Genomic DNA, 21,438 nt, shown 5'->3' on the forward strand with positions numbered 1-21,438 from the left:
TGAATTGCATTTCTTTTGATTCTGGACAGGATTACCTTGAAGTTAAAAGATTAATTTTCCCAAGATTTTACTTTCTTAGCAATGCTGAACTTCTTGATATTCTAGCTGATAGCAGAAATCCTGAGTCTGTACAGGTAACAACATCTTTCTCTGCTCAGCAATATTATATTAGCGATATTCAGATCACAATTCAATAATATTACTGACATTTGTTTCTGGTTCACAGCCTCATCTTGTGAAATGTTTTGAAAATGTAAAACAATTATTGATATGGAAACAAGACATTGGCCCTCCTGCTGTAAAAATGCTAATATCTGCTGAAGGGGAAGGTCTCGTGCTGCCAAAGTATGATAAATGTTACAAACTGTTTAGATTCTATACAACCTCATTATTTAAAATATCTCCTTTGAAATTTTTGATATATTATAAAAGTGCGCTAAGCAAACTATTTCTTCAGAGATTATATCCTTATGTAAATATACTTTTGCCTTTCCATATTCCCTACAATACATAATCTCACCTTTGCTCTAATTAAAGGTTGAGAAAGTAGTTTTCAAACTCCCGGGTGCATTCTAATTTGTGCTTACGTTTGGTTCTGTCATTAAATTCTGCCTTAAGTTTCCTACTCTCTTTTTAGTGCTTTCCCCCTTTTTGGTTTTATTATATGAATATAGATAAGAAGAAAATTTGCTATTTGGAGTTGTTGATGCAACTCCCACTACTGCTTCTGCTGATCTCTGGTTTCATTATGGTCTGCTCCCAGGCAATAAAGACAAACTAGGTCCTTCCATTACACTAATTCAATTTGCCAGCCCCAGCAAGGGCTCTCTAACCTTTGGCAAGTGGTCCTGATGTAAGTTGATTTTTTTAAAAAATGCTGTGTCCAACCCTTCTTATCTACCAAAATCCCTATTCCAACCCTGCTGTTTAAAAGATCCAGTGAGGAAGGCCGCGTGCGGTGGCTCACGCCTGTAATCCCAACATTTTGGGAGGCCGAGGCAGGTGAATTACCTGAGGTCAGGAATTTGAGACCAGCCTGACTAACATGGTGAAACACCATCTCTACTAAAAATACAAAAATTAGCTGAGCATGGTGTCAGGAGCCTGTAATCCCAGCTACTTGGGGGGCTGAGGCAGGAGAATCATTTGAACCCAGGAGGCGGAGGTTACAGTGACCCAAGATGGCACCATTGCACTCTAGCCTGGGCGACAGAACGAGACTCTCTCTCTCAAAAAAAAAAAAAGAAAAAAAAAAATCCAGTGAGGAATCCAAAACTGTTTTATAACACAATTTGTTTATCTTGTAAATACCATTTTACATGAAACTTATTTATTGTGTAAATTCATGATTTTGATATCAGAATTTCCTAAAGCACATTCATATGTTTTCTGCATAGTTTTCTAAATTAAGATCTAGGAAAACCAAAAGGCTGTAGTAGTCCTTTGACCCATGAATATTATTAAAGTATATAGAAAATTTAGTCTACAGGCTTGTCAAAGGACTGAAACATGAATTAAAAAATAATTCTTCATGATACTACTTTTGAAACTAATTTTAGGAAAATTCGTGTAAGAAGCGCTGTAGAACAGTGGCTGGTAAATGTAGAAAAAAGCATGTTCGATGTGCTAAAAAAGTAAGTACAATTTTCAAATCCTAAAATTATGTATTATATATATAATGATGATGGCACATGATGACTAAATGGAAAATAATCGCTTTTACAGTGTAACTGTCAGTTTGAGAGTGTTTACATGGACAACCTTCAGATGGCTGTTGTGTACATTGTAATTCAGCTGTATCAGGAAACTGTTCAGGATCTGAACTCTGCTCAGTAGGGCTCCCATTTCAGCACACCTCTCCACTTTGCATTTTGGTTCTACTTTTACTTCCTAGGATTGTTTACTTGGTTTAGTCTTTCTAACATTCTCCTTTTCATATTTAAGTCTATCATTGCATCTGTTTAGAATGAAGGAAGAAACTTCAGAGTGTGAACTTTTAAAACTAACTTGACTAGAACTGTTATATTGTATTTCTAATTATTCATTGTTGGTTATAGAAAGGCTATTGACTTTTAGGTTTCCATATCTATAGTTGTTAATATTATTCGGAAGGCCAATACAAGGTTTCTAGAACAGAGAAGATTATTATTTACTTACATAAATAACCATTCTGGCTCTCCTTTTCCTCAACTCTTATAACCACCCAGTGGGTTCACCTTACCTGCTGCCTGGACAGAGCCAATTTATCAAGACAGGGGAATTGCAATGGAGAAAGAGTAATTCACACAGAGCCAGCTGTGTAGGAGACCGGAGTGTTATTATTAATCAAATCAGTCTTCCAGAGAATTCGGGGATCAGAGTTTTTAAGGATAATTTGGCAGGTGGGGGCTCCGGAAGTGGGGAGTGCTGATTGGTCAGGTTGAAGATGGAGTCCTAGGGGGGGTCAAAATGAGCTTTTCTTGCTGTCTTCTGTCCCTGGATGGGATCCCAGAACTGGTTGAGCCAGATTACTGGACTGGGTAGTGTCAGCTGATCCATCAAGTGCAGGGTCTGCAAAATATCTTAAGCACTGATCTTAGGTTTTACAATAGTGATATTATTCTCGGGAACAATTTTGGGAGGTTCAGACTCTTGCAGCACGAGGCTGCATGACCCCTAAACCATAATTTCTGATCTTGTAGATAATTTGTTAGTCCTACGAAGGCAGACTGGTCCCTAGGCAAGACAGGAGTCTTCAGGAAAGGGCTACTGCCGGTTTTGTTTGAGTCAAATTGTCAACTAAATTCCTTCCCAAGATTGGTTCGGCCTACACCCAGGAATGAACAAGGACAGTTTAAGGGTTAGAAGCAAGATGAAGTTAGTTGCGTCTGATCTCTTTCACTGTCATAATTTCCTAAGTTACAATTTTTGCAAATGCAGTTTCAAACTTATCCCTGGGGTGATGTGATAACAACCAGAGTTATCTTGTATGTAAAGAGAGACTTCTGTAGGCAAGAAACCCTGAAAAAATGAATCTGGGCATTTAAGTAAAAAAGACAAGCAGTTTTTCAATTGTCCTGGGATTTTTCTGGTTAGACAATTACATCATTTGCTAATAATGATAGTCCTATCTCTTCCTTTGCAATTCTTTTAAAATGCCATTTTCATGTTGCTTTAGATGCAAATTTTATTTAACATTGAAAAGTACAACTGACATATTCCTTTTTTTTTTTTTCTTAATTTATTGGAAAAGCTTCTAGTGTTTGACCATAATGCATAGGTTTCTGGAATATACACCTCATCAAACTAAAGATAATTTCATTCTATTCGTAGTTTGCGGAGTTTTAAAGAGATTTAATGTACTTTTAATTTGTAATTGAGAAATAACAATTGTATCTATTATGGCATACATTGTGCTGTTTTGATACATGTTGTTTTAATACATGTATACAATGTAAAACGATTGATTCAAGCTAATTAATATACTCATCACCTCACATGCTTATTTTTTGTGATGAAAACATTTCAAGTTTACTTTTAGCTATTGCAAAACATACATTATTATTAACTATAGTGACCTGCTGTGCAGTAGATCACTAAAATTTATTCCTAGTCTAACTGAAACTTTGTATCCTTAGACTAACTTCTCCCCTTTCCTCACCCCTCCCCACTTTAACCCCCTGATTAACACCATTCTACTCTCTACTTCTGTGAATAGAGAATGTTTTTTAGATTCTACATGTAAATGAGATGATACAATATTCGTCTTTCTTGGCCTGGCTTATTTCACTTAGCATGCATAATGTCCTCCAGGGTTATCCATGTTGTCACAAGTGATAGAATTTACCTCTTTCTTTGGGAGGCTGACGTGGGTGGTTCTCCTGAGGTCAGGAGTTTGAGATGAGTCTGGCCAACATGGTGAAACCCTGGCTCTACTAAAAATTCAAAATTTAGCCTGGCACGGTGATGCACACCTGTAGTCCCAGCTACTTAGGAGGCTGAGGCAGGAGAATCCCTTAAACCCAGGGCGCGGAGGTTGCAGTGAGCTGAGATTGTGCCACTGCACTCCAGCCTGGGTGACAGAGCAAGATTCCATCTCAAATAAATAAATAATAAATAATTTTTTTCTAAACAGAATGTACAGGTACATTCATCAAATGTAACAGATCGCCGGCAGTACTTTATCTTACCAGAAAACATCAGTAGAAGATTTTTATACTCCTAAGTCATAGTCCTCACCTGGCTGAGTGATTGTCAGACATTAATTGTAAGATGTTTTCTGATTTCATAAAGATTAAAATGTAGAAAAAAATTTCTGTCTTAGAATTGATGAAATAATTATTTTAAAGTTTTCTTCCCTCTCCTTTTATTTTAAAGTTAGTACTGCTTTACTTTAGTTTGGGGCTAGGTTCTTGTGTTCTTTTTGATGGTACTAGTTTTTCTAAAATATCTGGTCATTCTTAGTTATCTTTTCATATTTGTACTGGTGAGTTCCTCTTCTAAAAGCAAATACTAGTTTCTGACTACAACAACCTACATGCTGTGGTTGCAGATGACAAGCAGGACATGTGGAAGGACCTAGTCTGTGAGTAACTTGCCTTTCAGTGCATGAAGTTCCTTCCCATTTCTCCTGGAGGTCACAAACTACTTGTGACACTGTACTGTGCCTCTAGGTCAGCACGTTTTAAATATTCCATACACTTATATCAATGCAAGTGTGCAGTAAGATCTTCATTAAAATATTTTGTCAAAAGAGACATGTAACTATATGTTGTTTGAGAGATGTATAACAATGAGACAAAAAAAGTTATGAATAAAAGTCATAAGGGTTTTTCATGGAACTGCCAACAAAAAGTGTTTAAAATAAAATTAAGTGCCAAAGCTATTAAATAAAATAAAAAATCATTTGTAATTGATGGAAGAGACATTTCCCACTGATACTGCTTTGAAATGTATAAAAAGTTGTTACAGACATATATCTCCTCATCAGTAATGATAAATAAGAAAACAAAATAGCATTTGCAAGCATAACAAAATTAAAAGATTCAGTACCTCATTTCAAATATTCATATATATTCTAAATGAATTTCAGAATGATACATAAAAAAGAAAGCCAAATTAGAAGAAAATAAAATGAAATTTAGTGTTGAGAATTTCTAAGAGATATAGTATCAATGATTTAAAAATATATATATCATTGACCGATTTGACTATTAGGAAACTTAAAACTCCACATGGAAAAAAATGACAACATTGAAACCTATATACTGTTGGTGCATATACTGTTGTCTTAAATAAAATTGTCTGGATATTTTTCATGAATCCTATTCTGTCCATTAAAATTAATTTTAAAAACTAAATACAGGGCTTTACTGGTAAAATTCATCTGGTAGTTTCAGCCGAGTATTCCATTTTGTAGAAATTATTTCAAATATAGATTTTGTCATAAATACTACTAGCAATTCAGAGCTAATGTGTGTCATCTCTCTGTGTACATTTTTACCATCTCAGAAACTCAGTGGCCTTATTAGAAAAGTGCAGATAAACTCAAAAAGGAATTTAAGGAATATGGATTATGCTTGAATTAAGGCTCTGTTACCATTAGAACAAAGAAATCAAAGATCTTAAAGGAAAACTCCCCTGTGACCTTGTCATGCTTGGTCATTAAATGGCCACGATCAATGATTAGGTATAAATAACATAAACAAATTTTTTAATTTATAGATTTTTAAGTCAAGGGATTGAAGACTGGAACTGCCGGATGTTTTCCCAATGGGTGTTATCTCATCCAGGACAAGTGGTACTTACTGTGGTAAGTTAATGCTGCTTTGATGTATGTATACAGGGACACCTTGGAGATATTGCAGGTTCAATTTCAGACCATTGTAATAAAGAAGATATTCCAATAAAGTGAGTCACATGAATTTTTTTTCCCTAGGGCATATAAAAGTTATGTTTACACTATCTTGTAGTCTGTGTTTTTTTTGTTTTTTTTTTTTTGTTTTTTCCTGTCACCCAGGCTGGAGTGCAGTGGTACAATCTCAGCTCACTGCAACCTCCGCCTCCCAGGTTCAAGTGATTCTGCTGCTTCAGCCTCCTGATTAGCTGGGACTACAGGTGTGCACCGCCATGCCTGGCTAATTTTTGTATTTTTAGTAGAGATGGGGTTTTGCAATGGTGGCCAGGCTGGTCTTGAACTCCTGACCTCAGATGACCTGCCCACCTCAGCCTCCCAAAGTGCTAAGATTACAGGAGTGAGCCACCATGCCTGGCCTCCTGTAGTCTGTTAACTGTACAATAACGTTATGTCTAAAAAATGTGCATACCTTAATTAAAAATGCTTTGTTACTAAAAAATGCTAACAATCATCTGAGCCTTCAACAAGTCATAATTTTTTTGCTGTTGGAGGGTATTACCTAGATTTTGATGGTTGCTGACTGATCAGGGTGGTAGTTGCTAAAGGTTAGGATGACTGTGGCAATTTCTTAAAATTAGATAATAATGAAGTTTGCCACATGGCTTGACTCTTCCTTTCCCAAAAGATTTCTTTGTAGCGTGTGATGCTTTCTGCTAGCACTTTACCCACAATGGAAATTCTTTTGAAATTGGAGTCAGTTCTCTCAGACTCTGCCACTGGTTTATCAACTAAGTTTATGTACTATACTAAATCCTTTTTTGTCATTTCAATAATGTTCACAGTAACTTCATCAGGAGTAGATTCTGTCTCAAGAAACAACTTTCTTTGCTTATCCATAAGAGGCAACTTGTCTTCCATTCAAGTTTTGTCATGAGATTGCAGCAATTCCATCATTATCTTCAGGCTCCACTTTTAATTCTAGTTCTCTTGCTATTTCCACCACATCTACAGTTACTTCCACTGAAGTCTTGAACCCCTTAAAGTCGTCCATGAGAGTTGGAATCAACTTCTTTCAAAGTCCCACTAATGTGGCTATTTTGACCTTCTTCTATGAATCATGAATGTTCTTAATGGCATCTAGGATGGTGAATCCTTTCCAGAAGGTTTTCTATTTACTTTGCCTAGACCCATCAGAGGAATCACTATCTATGGAAGCTATAGCCTTATGAAATGTGTTTCTTAAATAATGACTTGAAAGTCAAAAGTACTCCTCGACCCATGGGCTAGAGAATGGATGTTTTGTTATCAGGCATGAAAACAACATTAATCTCCTTGTACATCTCCATCAGAACTCTTGGGCGACTGGATGTGTTGTTAGTGAGCAGTAATATTTTGAAAGAAATCTTTTTTTCTGAAAAGTAGGTCCCAACAGTGGGCTTAAAATATTCAGTAAACCATGCTGAAAACAGAAATGCCGTCATACAGGCCTTGTTATTCCATTTATAGAGCACGGGCAGAGTAGATTAAGCATAATTCTTAAGGGTCCTAGGATTTTCAAAACGGTAAGTGAACATTGGCTTCAATTTAGAGTCACAGGCTGCATTAGCCTCTAACAAGAGAATCAGCCTGTCATTTGAAGCTTTGAAGCCAGGTATTGACTGCTCTCCAACTACAAAAGTCTTGCATGGCCTCTTCTTCCAACAGAAGGCTATCTCGTCTACCTTGAAAATCTGTTGTTCAGTGTATCCACTTTCATCAGTTATGTTAACCTAGGTCTTCTGGATAACTTACTGCAGCTTCCACATCAGCACTTGCTACTTACCTTTGCACCTGTATGTTACTGAGACAGCTTCTTTCCATAAACCTCATGAGCCAACTTCTGCTAGCTTCAAACTTTTCTTCTGCAGTGTTCCTTATCTCTCTCAGTCTTCACAGAATTGAAAAGAGTTAGAGCCTTGCTCTGGATTAGGCTTTGTCTTAAGGAAATATTATGGCTGGTTTGATCTTCTATTCAGACCACTAAAATTTTCTCCATATCAGCAATAAGGCTGTTTTGCTTTCTTATCATTAGTGTGTTCACAGGAGTAGCACTTTTAATTTTCTTCAAGAATTTTTTTCCTTTGCATCCACATCTTGACTGTTTGGCAGAAGTGGTCTAGCTTTCAGCCTGTTTTGGCTTTTGGCATGCCTTCCTCATTAAGCTTAATCATCTCTAACTTTTAATTTTAAGAGAAGAGAAGGATGTGTGACACTTCTTTTTACTTGAACACTTAGAGGCCGTTGTAAGGTTATTAGTTGGCCTAAATTAAGTATTACTGTGTCTCAAGGATTAGGGAGACCCAAGAAGAAGGAGCGAGATGGGGGAATGGCTATTTGGTGAAGAAGATAAGACACAAACAGCATTTATCAATTAAGTTTGCTGTCTTATATGGGCATTATTTGTGGTCCTTCCAGACAATTACAATAGTAACATCCAAGATCATTAATCACAGATCACCATAACAGATATAGTAATGAAAAGATTGGAAATGTTCTGAGAATTACCAAAATGTGATGCAGAGACATGAAGTGAACACATACTATTGGAAAAATGACACTGATAGACTTACTCAATGCAGGGTTGCCAGAAATCTTCAATTTGAAAAAAAATGCAGTATCTGTAAAGTGCAATAAAATGAAACACAATACAAAAAGGTATGCCTGTGTAAGTATTTAGTTTGTGGCTACATTGCCAAGAAAGCAACGATTTGGAAAATAAATCGTTATGAAGCAAACTGGTATCTGTAGCTTACTTTGAAATGCATAAGATGGGTAGATTCATGACAAATATAGCAAAAAGTTAATTGTAGAATGTAGGTGGTGAATATATAAGTATTCATTGTATAATTCCTTCAGCTTCACTATAGTTTTGAAAATCTTTATAATTTTGAATGAAAGTAGAACTATTTTCTTAAGGATGTCACTATATTGTATTGCATTAGTTTTCTACTGTTGTTATTAAAAGTTACGAAAATTTGGTGGCTTAAAACAACACAGCTTTATTATCTTATAGTTCAGTAGGTTAGAAGGCCAACTGACAGGTCTCTGTGGGCTAAGATCAAGGTGTCAGCAAAGCTGTGTTCCTTTCTAGAGGCTCTTGGGGAAAATCTGTTTCTTTGCCTTTTCAGCTTCCAGAGGCCATTGGCATTCCTTGGCTCACAGCCCATTCCTCCATTTTCAAAGTCAACAATGTGCATCTCTCTGACTTTTCTTCAGTAGTCCTAGCTCCCTCTGTTCACAGGTGGAAAAAGTTACCCAGTTTTATGATTACATGTGTTTTATGGATACACATTTGACCCACTCAGATAATCCAGAATAATCTCTTTAGCTCAATTTTCTTAATTCAATTCCATCTGAAAAGTCCCTTTTGCCATTTAAGGTGACATATTCACAGGTTCTGTGAATTAGGAAATGACTTTGTAGAGAGCCATTATTCTGCCTACTACATGTATATTTGCTAGAGTTAATTATTGTTTTTCTGGGTCTCATAAGAGAGAGGGAAAACTAGGAAGTTGTGATGTCAATACAACAAAAATTGGCAGTTATTTTGAGAAGTGTGGTTGGAGCCAGGGGAGTGATAAAATTTCCCGCATCAGCATGTGTAGAATAACAGAAGAGGGACGAGGAAAGACCTCAAGAAACATGAACAGCTAAGGAATAAGCAAAAGAAAAGGACTGAAAAAGAGTGGCCAAAAAAGAAAAAAAAATTAGATTTGTCATGGAAGCTAAAGAGGAAGAAAGGTGTGTTTTGTTTGTTTCTTTGATTTTCTCTAGAAAACCGAGTAATCATTTTAAAAGTGAGTGGCCATCATTTTAAAAGATCTATAAACTATATTATATCTGTCAACAGTCATTTTCTGGAGTGATGAAGATACAAGTCATATTGCCAGGAGGTACCATTATCAAGTTTTTTTTCATCAGCTTTTATTTTAAGTTCAGGGGTACATGTGCAGGATGTGCAGGTTTGTTACATAAGTAAAGGTGTGCCATGCTGCTTTGCTGCACAGATCATCCCATCACCTAGGTATTAAGCCCAGCACCCATTAGCTATTCTTCCTGATGCTCTCCCTCCCTCCACCCATGCAACAGGCCCCAGTGTGTGTTGTTCCTGCCACCCTTCCACCCCATGTGTCTGTGTGTTCTCATCATTCAGCTCCCATTTATAAGTGAGAACATATGGCGTTTGGTTTTCTGTTCCTGCATTAGTTTGCTGAGGGTAACGGCTTCCAGATCCATCTGTGTCCCTGCAAAGGACATGATCTCATTCTTTTTATGGCTTCATAGTATTCCATGATGTATGCGTACCACGTTTTCTTTATCCACTCTATTATTGATGGGCCTTTGTGTTGATTCCATGTCTTTGCTATTGTGAATAGTACTGCAATGAATATACATGTGTGCATGTATCTTTATAATAGAATGATTTATATTTTTTGAGTATGTACCCAGCAATGGGATTGCTGGATCAAATGGTATTTCTGCCTCTAGGTCTTTGAGGAATCACCACACTATCTTCCACAATGTTAAACTGATTTACACTCCCACCAGCAGTGTAGCAGTGTATAAATGTTCCCTTTTCTCCACAACCTCACCAGCATCTATTTTTTTTTTTTTTTTTTTTTTTTTTTTGAGACGGAGTCTTGCTCTGCCGCCCAGGCTGGAGTGCAGTGGCCGGCTCGCAGCTCACTGCAAGCTCCGCCTCCCGGGTTCATGCCATTCTCCTGTCTCAGCCTCCCGAGTAGCTGGGACTACAGGCGCCCGCTTCGTCGCCCCGCTAGTTTTTTTTTTTGTAGTTTTAGTAGAGACGGGGTTTCACCGTATTAGCCAGGATGGTCTCGATCTCCTGACCTCGTGATCCGCCCGTCTCGGCCTCCCAAAGTGCTGGGATTACAGGCTTGAGCCACCGCGCCCGGCCTATTTTTTGACTTTTTAACAATAGCCATTCTGATTAGTGTGAGATGGTATCTCATTGTATTTTTGATTTGCATTTCTCTAATGATTAGTAATGTTGAGGTTTTTTTCAAATGTTTGTTGGGCACACGTATGTCTTTTTTTTTTTAGAAGTATCTGTTCATGTCCTTTGCTCACTTTTTAATGGAGTTGTCTTTCTCTTGTAAATGTGTTTAAGTTCCTTGTAAATTCTAGAGATCAGCCCTTTGTCAGATGGAGAGATTGCAAAAATTTTCTCCCATTCTGTAGGTTGTCTGTTCACTCTGATGATAGTTTCTTTTGCTGTCTTGTGCAGAAAGTCTTTAGGTGAGTTAGATCTCATTTGTCAGTTTTCGCTTTTGTTGCAATTGCTTTTGGAATTTTTGTCATGAAGCCTTTTCCTATGCCTATATGCTGANGCCATTCTGATTAGTGTGAGATGGTATCTCATTGTATTTTGATTTGCATTTCTCTAATGATTAGTAATGTTGAGGTTTTTTTCAAATGTTTGTTGGGCACACGTATGTCTTTTTTTTTTTAGAAGTATCTGTTCATGTCCTTTGCTCACTTTTAATGGAGTTGTCTTTCTCTTGTAAATGTGTTTAAGTTCCTTGTAAATTCTAGAGATCAGCCCTTTGTCAGATGGAGAGATTGCAAAATTTTCTCCCATTCTGTAGGTTGTCTGTTCACTCTGATGATAGTTTCTTTTGCTGTCTTGTGCAGAAAGTCTTTAGGTGAGTTAGATCTCATTTGTCAGTTTTCGCTTTTGTTGCAATTGCTTTTGGAATTTTTGTCATGAAGCCTTTTCCTATGCCTATATGCTGACTGGCATTGCCTAGATTTTCTTCTAGGATTTTTATAGTTTTGGTTTTTAGATTTAAGCCTTTATTCCACCTTGAGTTAATTTTTGTATATGGTGTAAGGAAGGGTTCCACTTTCAATTTTCTACATATGGCTAGCCATTCTCCCAACACCATTTATTAAATAGGAAATCCTTTCCCCATTGCTTGTTTTGATCATGTTTGTGGAAGATCAAATGGGTGTAGGTGTGAGGTTCTATTTCTGGGTTCTCTATTCTGTTACATTGGTCTATGTGTCTGTTTCTGTACCAGTACCATGCTGTTTTGGTCACTGTAACCTTGTAGTACAGTTTGAAGTCAGGTAGTGTGATGCCTCCAGATGTGTTCTTTTTGCTTAGTATTGACTTGATTATTTGGGCTCTTTTTTGGTTCCATATGAATTTCAAAATAGTTTTTCTAATTCTATGAAGAATGTCAGTGGTAGTTTAATGGGAATAGCATTGAATCTATAAATTACTTTGGGCAGTATGGCTATTTTTATGATATTGATTCTTCCTATCCATGAGCATGGAATAGTTCTCCATTTGTTTGCATCCTCTCTGATTTCCCTGAGCAGTGGTTTGTAGTTCTTCTTGAAGAGGTCCTTCATTTCCCTTGTTAGTTGTAATTCCTAGGGATTTTATTCTTTTTGTAGCAATTGTGAATGGGAGTTTATTCATGATTTGGTGCTCCACTTGCTTGGTGGTATATATAGGAATGCTAGCAATTTTGGCACATTGATTTTATGTCCTGAGACTTTGCTGAAGTTGCTTATCAGCTTAAGAAGCTTGTGGGCTGAGATGATGGGGTTTTCTAGATACAGGATCATGTCATCTGCAAACAAAGATAATTTAACCTCCTCTCTTCCTATTTGAATACCCTTTATTTCTTCCTCTTGCCTGATTGCCCTGGCTGGAACTTCCAATACAATGTTGAATAGGAATGGTGAGAGAGGGCATCCTTGTTTGGTGCCAGTTTTCAAAGGGAATGCTTCCAGCTTTTGCCCATTTAGTATGATATTGGCTGTGGGTTTGTCATATATAGCTCTTATTATTTTGAGGAATGTTCCTCCAATACCTAGTTTGTTGAGAGTTTTTAACATAAAGAGATGTTGAATTTTTTCAAAGGCCTTTTCTGTATCTATTGAGATAATCATGTGGTTTTTGTCTTTAGTTCTCTTTATGTAATTAATGACATTTGTTGATTTGCATATGTTGAACCAACCTTGCATTCTGGGTATAAAGCCAACTTGTTCGTAGTGAATAAGCTTTTTGATGTGCTGCTGGATTTGGATTTGCCAGTATTTTATTGAGGATTTTTGCATCAATGTTCATCAGGGATTTTGACCAGAAGTTTTCTTTTTTTTGTTGTATCTCTGCCAGATTTTGGTATCAGGATGATGCTGGTATCATAGAATGAGTTAGGAAAGAGTTCTTCCTCTTCAATTTTTTGGAATAGTTTCAGTAGAGATAGTACCAGCTTCTCTTCTTACCTCTGATAGTATTCAGATGTGAATCCATCTGGTCTTGGGATTTTTTTGGTTGGTAGCCTATTTATTACTGCTTCAATTTCACAACTCATTATTGGTCTATTCAGGGACTTGATTTTTTCCTGGTTCAGTCTTGGGAGGGTGTATTTGTCCAGGAAATTGTCTATTTCCTGTTTGTATTTCTGTCGGGTCAGTGCTGATATCCCCCTAATCATTTCTTATTGTGTTTATTTGATTCTTCTCTTTTTTCATCTTTATTAGCCTAGCGAACGGTGTATCCATTTCTTTTTTAAAAGCTCCTGGATTTGCCAATTTTTTAAAGGGTTTCCCGTGTCTCTATCTCCTTCAACTCAACTCTGATCTTGGTTATTTCTTGTCTTCTGCTAGGTTTGGGGTTTGTTTGCTCTTGGTTCTCTAGTCCTTTCAGTTGAGATGTTAGGCTGTTAACTTGAGGTCTTTCTAGCTTTTTGATGTGGACATTTAGTGCTATAAATTTCCCTCTTAACACCACTTTAGCTGGGTCCCAGAGATTCTGGTATGTTGTCTCTTTGTTCTCATTAGTTTCAAAGAACGTCTTAATGTTTGCCTTTATTTTATTTACCCAAGAGTCATTCAGGAGCAGGTTGTTCAATTTCTATGTAGTTGTATGGTTTTGAGTGGATTTCTTAATCTTGAGTTCTAATTTGATTGTACTGTGGTCTGAGAGACCATTATGATTTCAGGTCTTCTGCGTTTGCAGAGGAGTGTGATCACTTTCTACTATGTGATCCTATTATGTGACCAATTTTAAAGTAAGTGTTGTGTGGCTATGAGAAGAGTCTATATTCTGTTGTTTTGGGGTAAAGAGCTCTGTATATGTCTATTAGGTCCATTTGGTCAAGTTCAGGTTCTAAATATCTTTATTTTCTGTCTCAATGATCTGTCTAATATTGTCAGAGGGGTGTTAAAGTCTCCCACTATTATTGTGTGGGTGACTAAATCTCTTTGTAGGTCTCTAAGAATTTGCTTTCTGAAGCTGGGTGCTCCTGTATTGGGTACATATATATTTAGGGTAGTTATCACTTTCGTTGAATTGAGCCCTTCACCATTATGTGATGCTTTTCTTTGTCTTTTTTTATCTTTGTTGGTTTAAAGTCTGCTTTTTAAAAACTAGGGTTGCTACTCCTGCTTTTTACTGTTTTCCATTTCCTTGGTAAATTTTCCCTTATCCCTTTATTTTGAGCCTATGTGTGTCTTTGCACGTGAGATGGGGCTCTTGAAGACAGTATACTGATGAGGCTTGACTCTTTATCCAGCTTGTCATTCTGTGTCTTTTAATTTGGGCATTTAGCCCATTTATATTTAAGGTTAGTATTGTTATGTGTCAATTGTATCCTGACATCATGATGCTAGCTAGTTATTTTGCAGACTTGTTTTTGTGGTTGCTTCATAGTGTCACTAGTCTGTGTACATCAGTGTGTTTTGTAGTGGCTGATGATGGTTTTTGCTTTTAATATTTAGTGCTTCCTTCAGGAGCTCTTGCAAGGCAGATCTGGTGAGGATGAATTCCCTGAGCATTTGCTTTTCTGAAAAGGATCTTCTTTCTCCTTTGCTTATGATAAGCTTAGTTTGGCCAAATATGAAATTCTGGACTGGAAATTCTTTTCTTTAAGAAGTAGAATATTGGCCCCCAATCTCTTCTGGCTTGCAGGGTTTCCAATGAGAGGTTCACTATTAGTCTGATGGGTTTTACCTTGTAGGTGACCTAGCTTTTCTCTCTGGTTGCCTTTAACATTTTTTCTTTCATTTTGACCATGGAGAATCTCATGATTATGTATCTCAGAGTTGATCTTCTCATAGAATATCTTACTGGGGTTCTCTGCATTTTCTGAATTTGAATGTTAGCCTGTCTTGCTAGGTTGGAGAAGTTCTCCTGGATGATATACTGAAGTACGTTTTCCAACTTGGTTCCATTCTTCCCATCTGTTTCAGGTACCCCATTCAGTCGTAGGTTTGTTCTCTTTCCATAATCCCATAATTCTCAGAGGTTTTGTTCATTCCTTATTCTTTTTTCATTATTATTTTCTACCTCTCTTATTTCAGAAAGATAGTCTTCAGGCTCTGAGATTCTTTCCTCCACTTGGTCTATTCTGCTATTGATACTTGTGATTGCATTGTGAATTTCTCTTGCTGTATTTTTCAGCTCCATTAGGTCAGTTATGTTCCTCTCTAAATTGGTTATTCTGGCTATCAGCTCCTGCATTGTGTTATTATGATTCTTAGCTTCTTTATATTGGGTTAGCACATGCTCCTTTATCTCAGCAAAGTTAGTTATTACCCACCTTCTGAAGCCTTATTTCTGCCAATTCGTCCGTCTCAGCCTCAGCCTAGTTCTGTTGAAATCATTTGGAGGAGAGGCACACTGGCTTTTTGAGTTTTCAGTGTTTTTGCATTTATTCCTTCTCATCTTTGTGGGTTTATCTACCTTTGATCTTTGAGGTTGCTGACCTTTGAGTGGGGTTTTTGTGGGGTCTTTTTTTGTTGATGTTGTTGTTTTCTGTTTGTTTTTTGTTTGTTTTGTTTTGTTTTAAGACAGAGTCTTCCTCTGACACCCAGGCTGGAGTGCAGTGGCACAATCTCAGCTCACTGCAACCTCCATCTCTCAGGTGGAAGTCATTCTTCTGCCTCAGCCTCTTGAGTAGCTGAGGTTACAGGCATGCGCCACTACACTCAGCTAATTTTTGTATTTTTAGTAGAGACAGCATTTCACCATGTTGGCCAGGCTGGTCTTGAACTCCTGACCTCAGGCAATCCACCCATCTCAGCCTCCCAGAGTGCTGGGATTACAGGCATGAGCCACTGCCTAGCCTCTGTTTGTCTTTCTTTTAACAGGCCACTCTACCATAAGGCTGCTGTGGAGGCTAGGGCCCCCCAGTGGAAGATATCACCCAGTTAGGAGAAAGAGGATCAGGAACCCACCCAGTGAAGCAGTCTGGTTGCTTCTTGGTAGAGCAGACATGTTTCACTGGGGGGTGACCCTTGTTTGTAGACCGTCTGTATTTTCCACAGCCAGCCGGGTAGAATGGCTGAGTTAGGGAACCTCAGAGATAGCACTGCCCCTCACCCAGGGATCTCCCTCACAGGAAGAGATCTCTGTCCACAGAACCAAAGACCCCCCCCGCCAAGTGAGGAGGAGTGAGTCGGGCCCCAGTTAAAGATGCAGTCTGGCCATGATCTGGCAAGGCAGCTGCACTGCACTGTGGGAGGGCCCCTCTTCATCTCCTCAGCTGAGACTAGGGAACTGAGGATATGGCAGCCGCCCCTCCCCCTGGGAGTTCTCTGCTAGGGAGAGATCAGAGCTCTGTCCGTGGACCCAAGGACCTGCCCACTGAGGAGTAGTATGTCAGGGCCCTGGTTAAAGAAGCAGTCTGGCCCCAATCTGGCAAGGCCACAGCATTGCACTGTGGGGGGCCCCTCCTTGTCTGGACTATCTGCACTCTTCACAGCCTGCAAACTGGAACAGCTGTTTTCCCCAAACCGCAGAGATAGCAGCCACTCTCCCCATTGGATCTCCGTCCTGTCGCTGGTGGACTTCAGCCCTCTGCCATTGGCTGGCTGGGATTCCAAGCCAGTGGGTCTTAACCTGTGAGATGCTGTGGAAGTGACCTGTGAGATGCTGTGGAAGTGAGGCCTACAGAAGGACGCTGCTTGGCGCCCTATATTCAGCCCCCTTCCTATGGATGTGTATGGGCAGATTTTCCACGTTGGTGGGGATCCTTGGGCTGGAGCATGCAAAACTCCTGGGTCTCTGTGTGCAACTGATTGGCTGTTTTGCAGACTCCACACAGTTCTGTGTACTGGACCCACAGCCCTGGTGGCGTGGGCTTACGAGGGGATCTCCTGCTCCACAGGTTGCAAAGATTCGTGGGAGAAGCATGGTTTCCCAGGTGGGGGTTTCACAATCATTCACTACCTTCCCTGGCTGGGGCTGGAGGATTCCTTTGGCTCCGTGCTGTTGTCCCCCCTCCCCAACCCCACTGTTTCTCCTCACTCTCCTTGAATCCGAGCTGCTTGCCTATTCATTCCCAATGCGAGAACCCGGATTTTCAGTTAAAGGTGTTGAATTCACTAGCCCCTTTTCATTCTTCTCCGGGAGTGTCGTGGACTGCAGCTACTTCTAATCGATCATCTTAGCCCTCCATAATCAAGTATTTTTAAAGCGTACTTGACTTGCAGTTCTCTATTCAATTTAAAATTAACATCATATCCTTTTACTTTGCCTTGACTCACAATTTTCAAGTCTTTGTTAAAATAACTTTGGATTGTGTACGCAAGTTATTATTATCAAATCTTCTTTGTCCCTTTTGTTCTCCACTTGACTGAATATTGAAAATATTCACAGATCTTAAGCTGAGGAACTTACCTAAACTGTTCTTTACAAAGGTGACAAAATTATAATGAATCAATCTGCACACTTCTGTAGTTTAACAGAAATTCAAATAATCAAATCTGCTCTCCTAAGAAAAGATGTTTCTTGGATCACTCATCTTCAAACATGCTTAACATTAATAAGCAGCCTGTATCCTGTTTCTAGAAATACTTTATGATAGACTTCAACTTCAATCATTGAATGTTCTTTTGCCAAATTTTTTTCCACGTCCGCCTTACCTACTGCTCATTTTCCATTCCAGGATGCAATTTACAACTCCCCTTTCTCTTGCACTTCTACATATGTCACATGACTAGGAGTTGCCTCTGAATGGATGTAAAAAGACATCTATGGGGGAATGGGGATAATTAGATGTCTGCATGCACTGGCCACTGAGGGAATTTGAAGATATAGTAATTAAAATTCCTTTATGAATAAATAACAAGATATAGTAATTAAAATTAGTTTATAAATAAATAACAAACAAGAATTAAAAACTGGTTCACAATCTCCCTCACCAGAACCAAGTCCTCCCTTACCCTACACTGATGCAGCCTAGGGAGGGGTCTTCACCTGTTGGATGTTCTCTCCTGAGGCTACAAATCTTGAATAAATGTCTCAAGGACAGCAGTACTGGCATCTGACCAGACTCTACCATGACATGGCCTTGACTGTGATTTCTCTTGTCTTCCCAGACTCTTGGTCCTGCCCACTTTCTAACCCTCAGTCTCTAGCCTCCTTTTGATCTGCTCATTATGAGCTTGCAACATCCTTTAAGAAAGTCGTTCATTTCTGTTGCATGTAACCAATAATGCTGTTGATATAACAAGTTTCTCATCCTGAATACTGCTATCTCAATCTGGAAAACTCTCACTCTATTAACTTTATGCTAATTATTCCCATATTCATATCTTGATAGCTCTTCTTATGTTTCTTGAACACTTCAAATGTAATATATCCGTGAATGAATTCACTGTGCCACCTTGCCCGCAGCATGCTTTTCCTGCAATAGGTAGTGTTGTAGTGAGTTACTGGAATCACAATTTACCCAATGTAAAGCCCAGAAACCTATAAGCTGTCCTGATGTATCCCCCTCTTTTAACTTCCAGAGTCAATCTGACCTTAATCCAGGAGACTTCTTAAAACAGCTCCATTATGTATGACAAGAGTGAGTGTCAAAAGATGGGCCGAATAAGAGAGGTCTATAAACTTTCTGAAAACTATGACTAGATACTTACTGTGTTCTAGGTATATTACTTCTGAGTTCAACAGAGAAAGCAGCACTAATTTCATCTCAGAGTTTTCCACCATTTTTACTGTCCCCACGTTATTACTTAAGGTTGCTGGTATAAGATTTAGGAAGATTTCAGAATACAAGGTTTAGGAAGTACAAATTGATAAGGCCCCCATAAGCATCAATCAGAATTCAATCTTTAGCCCTCAAATACATACAAATGTGTAAGGTCTCTTACACAAACACTCACATACACACCACATGAACTTTATGAAAACATCCATTTTAATTTCAAATAAAATGTATGCTTCAATTATATTTATACATATATATAACATTATCTTACTTTTTCAGAGCCAGATCATGTTTTATAATGATTGTATTAAAAGTTTTGTGAGTTCTTATTCAAGAGAAAAATTGGAAAAAGTCCACGCTGGTCTGATATGTCATCTAGAAGAGGTTGCAGAGCTGGTAGTGATGGATACTAGTAACTCTCGAACAAAAGCTGTACTAGGGGCACTGCTTACCCTTTATGTTCACTGCAGAGATATAGTGATAAATTTACTACTTAAAAATATCTTCAATGCGGAGGATTTTGAGTGGACAAGGTAGGTGGATCTAAATTATAACTACATACAATAACTTCTCACAAATATATCTTTAGGTAAATTGATTCTCTACCTCACACTTTGTCAAACTCGAGTTTTAATTTTGGGGGCTTTACCAAAATTCTAAGCAAACCAATCTGAGTACATTAGTCCCCCTTTATCTGCAGCTTCGCTTTCCAGTTTCAGTTACTGTGGTCAATTGTGGCCCAAAAATAAGTGAGTATTTTACAATAAGATATTTAGAGAGGCAGATCATGTTCACATGACATGTGAATGTGAGTATATTTTTCTACTGTTCTATTTTATTATGTCATCGTTGTTCATCTCTTACTGTGCCTCATTTATAAATTAAGCTTTATTATAGTTATTTATGTATAGGAAAAGTCATAGTATGATATATAGAGGGTCTGGAACTATATGTGGTTTGAACTATAGGTATCCTCTGTTTGGGCAGCAGCAGAAGGGGGGTCCTGAAATGTATCCCATGCAGATAAGGGGAGATTACTGTACCCTACTACTGCTTTTCCTTCTTTCTCTTTTCTACTGTCCCTCCACCTAATTTTTACTTCTTTCTGCTTTGTCTTCCTGACCTGATTAGGCCCTTTTGATAGTTACATTCTCGCATTTCCATCTAGACAGAGGGCAGTATCTTTCCATGGGCAGTCAGAACTCTACCTCAAGCCTCTTCTTTCCACTGTGCTGTTAATTCTGGAACAGACTGAGGGGAAACAAACTGAAGAACATTTCCAGCCAGCTCCCTAACTCAAAACTGCCTTCTTCCTACCTGGAGTCAATTAGTAAAATATGAAAGTATAGAAAAATAGAGCCATTCTCACTTTTGGTGAGAAGAGATTGAGCATCAAGCTCCGATAATAAATGTACGGTTAGCATAAATTCTGCAGTTAGCATAAAAGTCCTGATTTTAGGTATGACAGTCTCCTTTAAACTCGAGAAAAAGAAGTAGACAGAGGCTTAAGTATATAACTGAGGCCACTATTGACTATATTTTATCTGAATACTTTATATCTGATATATATTTACATGTTCATTAAAGCATAAATGTATACTTTCTTAATTGCCAAAGAGGATATACTGTGTTAATGAACCATTACTCTGGAAAAAAGTCTAGTGCGTCATTATTACTTTTATTAACTCTTTTAAAATGAAAATGAAAAAGGAAGAGCATATATAGAAAGGTAAACTGGAAAAGAGAAGATCCTGATAAGACTTTGTAAGTGTCTGAGTTTAGGGCTACAGTTCCCAAACTGTGTGCCAAGGTATCCCAAGCCACCATAGACAATTCACAAGGGCACTGCAAGATATTTTAACCTTTTGAGGGAATCACAGCAATGTACAACATCTGTCAGACACCAAACATACTAACAGCTCAAAATAGTTCTGTTTTAACATCAGATCATGCTACATACCTTTCAGTGACTTCTTATCCCTGCAAAGCTAAGTTTTGGCAGTTGCTCTCATAAAAAGCAAGTATCCCATGAAAATCAGTGTAGCAAATGAGATTGGCAGTATCCAGTCTGATCCCAAGGTTTGATAAGTGGTGCAGTACACAATAGGCATATCTAAGTAACTGGTTATTTAAAAACAAAATAAGGCCAGACATGGTGGCTCACACCTGTAATCCCAGCACTTTGGGAGGCTGAGGCCGGTGGATCACTTGAAGTCCAGAGTTGGAGACCAGTCTGGCCAACATGGTGAAACCCTGTCTCTACTAAAAATAAAAATTAGCTAAGCATGATGGTGCACACCTATAATCCCAGCTACTCAAAGGCTAAAGCAGGAGAATCACTTGAACCCAGGAGGTGGAGATTGCAGTGAGCTGAGATCGTGCCACTGCACTCCAACCTGGGTGACAGAGCGAGACTCCATCTCAAATAAATTAATTTAATTTTTAAAACATTTAATGAAATAATTTTTTCTTTCAATTCATTTGTGTACCTTGTTTCAAGCAATCTACTAAATCATTAAGACAAAAATACTTATTAAACTGTTTTGGACCTGAAATTAAGAAAAGAAACTGTTTGATATTCCTTTTGGT

General features: G+C 38.2%; 1 protein-coding gene across 1 annotated transcript in view; it reads left to right on the forward strand.

The window, feature by feature from the left end:
* Positions 1–304: 304 nt before the first annotated feature.
* Positions 305–21,438, forward strand: part of LOC108532989 (dynein heavy chain 14, axonemal-like) — a gene marked incomplete at its 3' end in the record, with an annotated part of 46,627 nt that continues 25,493 nt past the window's right edge. The window contains exons 1-4 of the mRNA XM_017877305.1: positions 305–345; positions 1,560–1,634; positions 5,704–5,791; positions 19,129–19,382. Coding sequence (XP_017732794.1) covers positions 305–345; positions 1,560–1,634; positions 5,704–5,791; positions 19,129–19,382 — 458 coding nt within the window. The remainder of the gene's footprint in view (positions 346–1,559; positions 1,635–5,703; positions 5,792–19,128; positions 19,383–21,438) is intronic.

This window comes from Rhinopithecus bieti, unplaced genomic scaffold (genome assembly GCF_001698545.2).
Source record: "Rhinopithecus bieti isolate Rb0 unplaced genomic scaffold, ASM169854v2 scaffold_11163, whole genome shotgun sequence".
NCBI lineage: Eukaryota > Metazoa > Chordata > Mammalia > Primates > Cercopithecidae > Rhinopithecus > Rhinopithecus bieti.